This window comes from Populus alba, chromosome 2 (genome assembly GCF_005239225.2).
Source record: "Populus alba chromosome 2, ASM523922v2, whole genome shotgun sequence".
In the NCBI taxonomy this organism is placed as follows: domain Eukaryota; kingdom Viridiplantae; phylum Streptophyta; class Magnoliopsida; order Malpighiales; family Salicaceae; genus Populus; species Populus alba.
This window is the reverse complement of record NC_133285.1, coordinates 13,616,755-13,626,201: the sequence shown is the minus strand read 5'-3', so window position 1 is coordinate 13,626,201 and position 9,447 is coordinate 13,616,755. Positions and strand designations below refer to the sequence as shown.

At 35.5% G+C, this 9,447-nt stretch overlaps 2 protein-coding genes across 3 annotated transcripts; one reads left to right on the top strand and one right to left on the bottom strand.

Annotated features, from left to right (window-relative positions):
* The first annotated feature begins 88 nt into the window (after positions 1 to 88).
* On the top strand, positions 89 to 4,381 carry LOC140954147 (uncharacterized). 2 transcript variants are annotated; one of them, XM_035068340.2, is made up of 4 exons: positions 89 to 903; positions 1,932 to 2,034; positions 2,151 to 2,223; positions 4,136 to 4,381. In XM_035068340.2, the coding sequence occupies exons 2-4, from the start codon at positions 1,950 to 1,952 to the stop codon at positions 4,146 to 4,148; spliced, it is 171 nt and encodes a 56-aa protein (XP_034924231.1). In that variant the 5' UTR covers positions 89 to 903; positions 1,932 to 1,949; the 3' UTR covers positions 4,149 to 4,381. The 2 variants fall into 2 exon arrangements, with proteins under 2 accessions (XP_034924231.1, XP_073263575.1); XM_073407474.1 differs by having other exon boundaries at positions 89 to 1,538.
* Positions 4,382 to 4,737: 356 nt separating this feature from the next.
* Positions 4,738 to 9,052, bottom strand: LOC118056192 (COP9 signalosome complex subunit 4). Its single transcript, XM_035068337.2, has 14 exons — positions 8,883 to 9,052; positions 8,644 to 8,795; positions 8,350 to 8,453; positions 8,175 to 8,235; positions 7,637 to 7,729; positions 7,441 to 7,541; positions 6,743 to 6,851; positions 6,613 to 6,657; positions 6,399 to 6,467; positions 6,221 to 6,312; positions 6,084 to 6,126; positions 5,603 to 5,662; positions 5,162 to 5,221; positions 4,738 to 5,040 (listed from the first exon to the last, which is right to left on the bottom strand). Exons 1-14 carry the CDS (start codon positions 9,010 to 9,012, stop codon positions 4,966 to 4,968), a joined length of 1,194 nt encoding a protein of 397 aa, XP_034924228.1. The 5' UTR covers positions 9,013 to 9,052; the 3' UTR covers positions 4,738 to 4,965.
* Positions 9,053 to 9,447: the final 395 nt, after the last annotated feature.

Below are 9,447 nucleotides of genomic sequence, written 5' to 3'. Positions count from 1 at the left end.
GAAATGCCAGGATTCTCTTTTTTGCGTTCCTGTTTGAGATCGTTACTGAAATCTCTACCTGTATTCTTCTTTTCCTGCTGCTCCAGTTCCATCGATTCAACAGAACATGGAAGGGGGGAGGTGGAAAGGACCTAGATGAATGGAACATCAGGGTTTTTATGCAAACTCCATTAACAGCAAAGTCTCCAATGGCAGTAGTAGTTGAGTTGAAAAACATTTGAAATGACATCGGAAAGTGCTATGAAGCCATATGGAGCACAAAAGGTCGCAAACAAGGACTTTAACAGCAAGAAGAGTAGAATAAGAACTCTATTCATCTTTCAGTCGATAAGCTAAACACATTGCAAAGAACTGCAAACATAATTACGCTTTCAAGACATCTTATACAGTAATAACGAAGGCTGCTAGAAAAAGGCCAAACACTAACACATGTTAATCAATGAGTTGAGACCGGTGACCAGCTCGCCAGTGTACCTCTGGCAAGAAAAGCATGATGGGAATATAATAAATTAACAATAAATTACTCAATTGCTGTAAGTTTTGCTGCTAAAAGGAAATGCAGAAACTTCTTGACAAGATTAACAAGCAGATAAAACTCGCAAAATTATATAAATTAAGAAATCCGATTTGACCGGGACGGATGTAGTGGCGGATAGAGAATTTATCCGAACCATCTCCCAACCGGGTTTCTTTTGTGGGGAAAAAACACGACCAGATTCTATTTCTAACACTAAACAGCCAATCCCTGCCTCCCTCAAGCTCACAATCCACTCGTCACAATCCACAGCAGATCCCTCTGGTTGAGTGCATTCGCCGGCCACCCACCGCTCTTCACTTCCCTGTCCTCATTCCTATAACCTCTTCACCAAAAACAGAAGCATCCAGCGTCTCCAGCACCAACAGGTACTCAGTTAGCGGAATAACATTTTGATATTCAATGTTATGGGATGACGGAAATTTTACATGAGTTTTTTAGCGCGCTTGAAGTAGGTTCTTTGGTAATTATCTTCCAATTTGCCGAGAATCCTCGCAAATCTTCTTTTCTGTATATGCAAGGCCGAGGAAGTGGATTTTTGTGAAATTGTCTTTTAATACTGAATGTGTATTTTACGACACAATTTGAGATTTTGTTGGATTACTGTTTAGTGTCTATACTCAACAGAATCTGCAATCAGTAACTTGTCTTACTGATACTAATTGATTTTGCTTTAATGTAGCACAAGTTGCGTTTAATTACCAGTTTCTTGATTTTCGATTTGTTTATAGAAATCTTATTTTTATGATGCTTGGAAGATTTTAATTTTCAATATAATGCGGAAGTTTCATGGAGGATTTTAATGATTTTATACAAGGATTTGAAGTTCGAACTATATTTGATGGTCTTATGATCTATAGATGGAGATGTAATTTAATTTAAGATTGGACTTTATCTTTGAGAAATTTATTTAAAGAAAACCAGATCAGGTCGGGTGCCCAGCTACTAGTTGACCTGGAGTCGGAGACGGCTGGTGGATGCAAATATTCTGAGTCAGAATTAGGTGGTGAAAAACCCGTCCCCAATCCGATCCATTGCCATTCCTAGTTGAGGAAAGAGAATGGCCCGCTTAATTTTCTGATTCTACAGTTTCTGAATATTTTAATTTCTTGCTTGAATTTGCTTACGTTTGTCTTTAATTTAATTTTGTTTTTGGCTGCTTTTATTTTTATTTTTTATGGAATTGAATCAGTATCCATTTTATTTTAGACGTATCAAAGTCAGCTCTTTCAAATATTAACAACTTAATAACCTCCCATCTTTCTCAACAGATCTTTTCAGTATCCTCTTTTCTTTGAAGTGACTTTAGCAAAATCAGCTCGACTCTAACTGGTTATTTGAAATGACTTTAACAAAATCAGCTCGACTCTAACTGGTTCCCACAAACCTCCTGTAGTTTTCAGGTTCAAGAGCTATGAACTGGGTTCAACGGAAGATCTACCTCTATAATGTCACTTTTGGTCTTTTCATGTTGGATTGGTGGGAGCGTTACCTTTTCAGTATCCTCTTTTATTTTATTTGATCAGATAGATCTGTTTTATTTCATCTTTCTGTTTTAATTCATTTTGAATTTTGAATATAGAATTCGAGTTTGCGAGTTCCTAAACTTTGGCAGATATTCTGGTGATCGTGTTGATGTGGTTCATTTTCTACAATGGATCGCGATATGTCACTGACTTTTGCAAGAGGTAAGTGGCATCAATACTCTCACCATCTTTGAATTTGATGGCCAGAAATTGAACTTTTTGAACTTGGAATTCTTTCAGATTTAACTTCTTCAAAACTCGATCAATCCCTGCATATCTAACTTGATTTTTCTTTAAAGATTCGATTAAACCAAATCCGAGTCCAGTTGATTTAATATCATATTGGGGGCAATCACTTGTTTGTAGCCACCATAGTTTAGTTGTGTTGTAGAGAAGGGATTGGATAAACTGGTCGCAATAGATAGTATACACACCCTTTGAGCTCTGGATATTTGGCATGCTTGAAGACTTCATAGACTGGATTTAATACATTCCTTTGCTAGATTGGATTATTATTCTTTCCACTTGGCTAAGGAAAAGGGTACTAGAATACCCTCATAGAACCATACAGATCTTTACCCAGATTTATGCTTCCAGTGAAACTGGAAGTTCTAGACTTTGCATCTGGACCTCCCATTGAGTTTCTTTCATCGTAGCCCTTATTTTCACTCTGTTAAAAGCTGGGGATATTAGAAGCTATGCCCATGTATGTTTACAGCAGTACTAGGCCAGTATCTTGAGATTTAGCTGTCACCTGGGAAGTTAGGGCTTGAGTACAAACAATCTCGCTGGTCCAGTATCCATTTTGTCAGGATTTAATGACTTCGGCTCCAAATCCTCAAAAGACAAACCTTTTCTATTATTCTGTTGTCTTTGAGTTTTTTACTTCTTACTGCATTCCACACCCCTTCCCCCACTCTAGTGAGTAAGTAAGTTGATACACCTACAGATCATTGCCTTGTATATTGAACTAAGCTTTTGTGTTATTACAGTGTTGTGGATTTTAGAATTGAAATAGCAACCTGTAACAGCCAACACGTGTTGTTGGTGTTTTACAAGGATTATTCATAGTAGTAGAAATTTCAATTATATCAGGTTGTCAAGCAATTCCTCGCTCCCAGTACAGGATGCTTTTTCTTCAAGTACATCCGTTTTCGATTGCCTGAAGTGTTTTGATTTTCCATGCATACATTGCTTTTAGTGTAGTGTTAGAGATCTCTTTGCTTAGTGCTTGTTGCAAGGTAATGTTGCAAGCTAATATTATGTGATTGGAGGCCTTTTCTTAATCCTTAACAATCAAGAAGTTCCGCTGCTTCCAATTTCCCTCTCTCTGGAATGAAGACTAAACTCCTTTCCCTATGCATTCTGCACTCTGCTTGTCTTCTCATACGCCTGACCTTTAAGAGCTTTTCTTTTTGGCCAGTTTCATCAATTCTTCTTGTAATCTTCGTTTATTGTTTTGATCCCCAACATTTGTTAGGTTTCCCCATACTACTCTGAATTACTTGCTACCTGTCTAGAATGGAACTGCACTGCTCATGGCAATCCATGCACATCTTACATCAAACTTTATTTAAGAATTACCTGTCTACAATGGAACTGCACTGCTCATGACAATCCATGCACATCTTACATCAACTTTATTTAAGAATTCATTTGGATCAGCAAATGTTTCCAGAAATCCTGGATCAGTGCTACTAGTGATGGTGCATGAGTGAACAAAATATTTTTCTTGCTTCTTTATTTCAAAATTTGAATGAGTTGGCATGTGGGAATAATGAACTTCCAGATAGATATCTACTTCCGATCTGCAACTTTGATTTGTAAATAATCTTATTCTGTCGTTTGGGTAATCGTTCTGTGTCCCACTCTGCCATGAAATGAAAACATTCTAGAGGATTCTTTGGGCCGACGATATATCCTTAAAAAAATTGGGGAACATAATGTTGCTGTCCATTCAAAATATTCAAGCAGGCACTGTAAGATGATATTAAAATGCTGCTTCTTGTACCTAAATTGATTCTTTTTTCTAAGAAATAGAAAATTGCAGCCTGATTCCTCCCCTTGATTTCAGGCACCTAGGGTGAATCCCGGTAATGTGATCACACAAGGGAAAAAGCGATAGTGGAATGCTCCTGGATATAGTCTGGGATGAAAATTTCACCTTTAGTGCTCTTCTTGGGCTTGACCATGCACCATCGTTGTAATGATTACAAATCTCGTCTTAAATTTTTGCCAGGATTCAAGAATGTATTCTTCACTATAGTGATCGTGAAACTTTTCCGATCAATTGCAGTTGATGGAATTTTGTGTTCATGTATCTTCTTTTTGTTTTTGGTACTGTGATGCAAATATTTTTTAAAAGTATTTTATGCTTTAATACAGTTGAAAATACATTAAATATACTGTACATTAAAATTACTAAAAAATAATCAATTTAATATTTTTTAAGATAAATATATTTTTAACCACTGCAGATTCAAAAAATAGACTGAAAAACAATTATGAATTATAGATTATAATTTCTAGAAATTACCAGATACATGATCGTTACTAAGATCTGTAAGATTAGTTCAAGTGTACTAATAAAAAAAATTAACATTCATGTTAATAATTAAAAAAAAAAAAAATCAAGACGGTAACCAACTAGCCAGTGTACCTCTGGCAAGAAAAACATGATAGGAAAAGAATAAATTAACAATAAATTACTCAATTGCTGTAGTTGTGCTGCTAAGAGTAAATACTGAAATTTCTTGACAAGATAAACAAGCAAATAAAACTTACAAAATATTCTAACTTCACAAAAATAATGAGAAACCCATGGAAAGTTAATTTCTCTGCCTTTGTGCATATATACGTGAAGTCAACCATCTCCATCTTCTAACTTGCTATCAAAAAAACCAATCAGACAGGAACAGACAAGCCCTTCTTTGCCATGCTATCGAGGACATCATTCAGCGCTTGACACAACCCAACAATCTGCAAAATAATGTAGAAGACAAGGGTTAAGAGCTGCTTATATGTAGTATATGAAGCATATTGAAAAGCAACCTAGCACTGGTTAAATTCCATGAAATTTGTAATCATGGCAAGGAATCACCTGTTGATCCCATTGTTGCAGCTCTTCTGTGTCATCCTCAAAATGTATGACAGCTTCGACCTAGCATAAAAGGTATATATATTAGATGCAGCAGTGCAAAATGAAGGAATACGAGGTTCCTAAACTTGCTTGGAAACAGCTGGAGAGCGAGCCTAAGCCTAAAAGAGCAAATAAGATTAACCCCAGGACAGTTTAAATTTGATGTGATGGGAGCAACACAGTCCCAGTAGAACTTATTAGTTTTGTTGCAACACAGATGGTCACTAGCAGGGAAAAATGATGAAATGAACGAGGCAAGCCACAACAAAAGCTCAACTAAAGTGTAATAAAAAATAGGATAAAAATGATCCCAAGTCCATCATGGTCCTCAAAATGATACGCAGTCTGAATATCAGAACTGTGAAATTTAGAAAGCCAGAATCAGAATTTCATAGTTCATACCTGATCAATCGTTCCCCTCATCCTATCCTCGTAAATCATTCTTGATGCTATCTTCTCTGCCTGCAAAGCAAAGTAAATATGTTCAAGCTCCAAAAATGATATGCACTGTTAAAGCATATTCTGAGGAGGAAAAAAGAAGAGGAAAATGAAAGGACAGAGCCAACACTAGCAGAGACTTGATATTCAAAGCACGACCCAAATAAGCAAGCATCATAAAGCATTGCAGATAAAAAAAATGAGTAAAACAAGATTAAATAGGCACAAAATTTCTAGTATGCATGCTCTTATCATCTGAGACGCACCAGTCAATGGATGGATCCAAGCATATGGAAAACCCATGAAAATGCATAGGAAGACCGAATTCCCATCAGATTTCAAAACATAACATCAAAGGAGGAAATATTTAAGGAAAACATGGCATGCAATATGATCAGTAGAACATCAATTAAGTGAGAGCCTTGGCAAATCATGACAAACCAACCTTGTGCGGAGGGATTCCCAGCAAGGTGCCCAACTCATCAAAGCTACAGCAAAAATACAGTGGAAAACAAAAATAGTACAGATGTTATGCCAGGGAACCTAAAGGAAAAGGTAATCCAAGACCATTGCATCTCCAACCTAATATTTGTGTACAGTTTGCTTGCACTCAAAAGATTGTGCTCAATCATAGCACGATCCAGTACAGTGAAATTGTCTGGCAGAAGTGCTTTCTGTTGAATAAGCAAAAGGTTACCAATCATAAATCATAATCAAGTGAAGGTAGCATCAATAAACAGTGTGGAAAAGATGTTTTAACCTGATGTGCTTTGAGTTCCTCAGAAAATGCATCGATTTCAGGTTTTCTCAAAATTCTCTCTAAATACACCTGGTAAATTCATACAAGGTTTCCATTAATAAAACTTGGGAGGCATTGAGGGTGAAAAAACATAAAAATGAAAACAGATATATTGGTGCAGTATGGTGAAAGTGTGTGTGTGTGAGAGAGAGAGAGAGAGAGGGAGAGAGAGAACCTTTTGTAATATAGGATAAATTTTTAACTTTGAGCATCGTTCATCCTAGACCATGCCTCAATATATCAGTATATCTCCCAGCAGTATAATGTGAATCAATTTCTCATGCGCATATGCTAGGATTGTTTACCTTATACAGAGTAGCAAGAACACGTGATCGTTGAGGACCAGCAGCAGCCAAGATTGTACATGTCACAGCAGCAGATAGAGCTTGCTCCAATGCTTCCTCATCAATAGTTCTATGATGAACACAACAGAATAATGTAAATAACTATGTATATCAGTGTATCAACACACCAACAATTTTTAAATAGGAACAGGAGAGTGGATGTGCACCATCTCTTTGCAGATAATAAATTTTATATATTAAAAGTTGAGAGCAGCAGCAATTTTTTGTTGCAGATGATAAATTTTATATTTTAAAGCTGAGCACAAAGATAACCATATAAAACAAGCTGAAATATTCAAATATGAAAGGCTATATTAAACGATATACTTTCACATGGAGTTGGATAATTCATAAGCATAAAATGCAAGGTACTGCATTAGTTACAAGTAAACAGTCTTCTGAATTATGTTTCCAAATCCAAAATTTATTTAAGGTAATTTGGAGAGAATCATAGCAGATGTGGCATTCAGTGCTGCTATAAGGACAATCACAGGTAGTGCAGAAGCAGGAAAAGATTCAATGCTTGAATAACAATCTATATGACTAAAAAAAAACTAGAAAAAAACGATTGGATAAAAATCTAAGATTCCACAGAGAATGTAAACAAAAGAATAAATATACCAAACAATCATGATAAATATAAACCTAGTTTTACGTACTCATCTCCTATTTGTCTCTTCTCAATTTGAGAGATGTTATAGTAACGCAGTGCTGCTTCCAAAAACTTCCTCTTTAAATCCAAAATTCTTGCATAACACACCTGACAACATGAAACAAGAAGCAAAAAACTTAACAAAACAAAGAACTTTTCAGCCTTGTATTAAATCATCCTTGGAACCAATTGATTATCTGAACCTTGTATTGCAAGTTCAACACTTCATGTTGGCTGCTGCTAACCAAAAATGAAGCTTTATTGATGAAAGCTTCTGCATTAACTGCATCATCATCCTGCATATATAAACAGCGGGAAATAACAGTAGCAATCACAAACTGTTTTATGAGACCTATAAGCGAGAAAATTCCCTCAACTTAGCATTAAAATAAACTCAGATTTTGGAACTTGGAGGCACAATTTCATCCAGATGTGGATTGATCTCAAAAAATAAAATTCACTCCTCTGACTCTAAAATTTTAGAAGAAAATCAAGTGCACATGCTGATAAGAGCAGGTGCACCCGAACACAGAATAATGGCAAGTACTACAGCAGTCAAGCCAACAAAGGTGATGGGTGAATGTGTTCACTTTCATATAAATAGCCAACAGTCTGGCTTGACAACTGCCTTTAATTTCTAATAAGCATATAAAATCAAACAATATCCACTGAAGTCCAGTGACTACCAAGTTGTTGACTATTGATGAGTTCATCATAATGCATGCATGAGAAATTCAATACCTCGAGATACAAGCGAGCAATTTGGACACACTTAGATAATCTGAATGTATCATCAATGATCCTGAAGGACAAATTATAAATATACATACATACATATATATATAGAATGTCAAATAGGGGTATCTCAATAATCAGTGGAAATGCATACTCTTATAGTTAAAAATATAACTCAGACCTCATTCCAGAGTCTAGATCAATGCCACTGAGCATCTGAGCTGCCTTTGACCATTGCTGTTCTGACTCGAATAGTTCAGCAAGTTTCTCTCTAATTATTAGCACCTGTTACTCATACAAGAAAATAAAAAATTTCGTATCACCAATAATAAAGGAAGTGACTTTTGCTAGCAAGAAAAATCATACAGTCAGCCCATCGGACTGTCAAGTAGCAAAACGCCTATGAAGGAAACACATTCTCATAAATTCAGCCTAGTTAAAAGAAAATTAACTTCCAAAAACGTAAAAAAGAGACCTGCTCTTCGAAAGAAACAACTCGAGGCTGAATCTGAGCAAGGGTATACATGGCAATCTCCTTTTCCGTCTCCGGCTCCAACCTCCCTAACTCATGAGCAAAAGTCTGCAATAGCTGCCTCGACACTACCAACGGTACGTCGTCCGACAACACTACATGTCGTTTTTCAACAATAGGGTTAAGGCCATAAAAGATTAAAAGGAAAAAAAAAAAAAAAAAACAGTTGAAGGAAAACCTACTGTGATCGATGAATTTCTTGGATTGAACGATGTCGTTGGAGGAAAAAACGGAGGAGAGAATGTGCTTGTACTGTTCGATCTTTTGCCTCTGGTCAGTAATAGCCGAGGCACCGGCGAAGGCACCCTCCATGTCTTTTGTCTGTCAATTTTCTTTTCTGGTTGAGACCTAAGCCCCAATTTCTTTTATATTTAGCGCTCCTTCTCGGTTTCAACAGTGATTCCAAAAATAATTATTTTTTAATTAATATTATAATAACAATTAAATTTTATAATATTAAAATAATTTTTAAATTTTTTTTAACATTAAAACAGCTGACTATTTAAAAATATAAAAAAATAATTTTTTATAATTTCTTAACCACTAGAACAATGGAGGACTAAGATGTCATAAAATTGTGTTTTAAACACGTGTGATTACAATTTTAATTTTTTAATTTAATTTTTTTTTTATATTTTCATATAAAAATTACATATTTAAAAATAACAATGTGATTTTCACTTTAAATAATAAAAAAATCAAGGTTATATTTGTTTATTGTTTTAGAATATAAAAAATATAAAAGAA

Bases quoted from the DNA above. Each gene is read 5' to 3' on its own strand.
- LOC118056192 (XM_035068337.2), bottom strand. From the start codon at position 9,012: ATGGAGGGTGCCTTCGCCGGTGCCTCGGCTATTACTGACCAGAGGCAA. The intron at 8,796-8,882 runs GTAGGTTTTCCT...AACGACATGTAG, and splicing joins CAAGAAATTCATCGATCACA to TGTTGTCGGACGACGTACCG. The intron at 6,127-6,220 runs GTTGGAGATGCA...TTTTTGCTGTAG, and splicing joins AAACTGTACACAAATATTAG to CTTTGATGAGTTGGGCACCT.
- LOC140954147 (XM_035068340.2), top strand. From the start codon at position 1,950: ATGAACTGGGTTCAACGGAAGATCTACCTCTATAATGTCACTTTTGGT. The intron at 2,035-2,150 runs GTATCCTCTTTT...AAACTTTGGCAG, and splicing joins GTGGGAGCGTTACCTTTTCA to ATATTCTGGTGATCGTGTTG.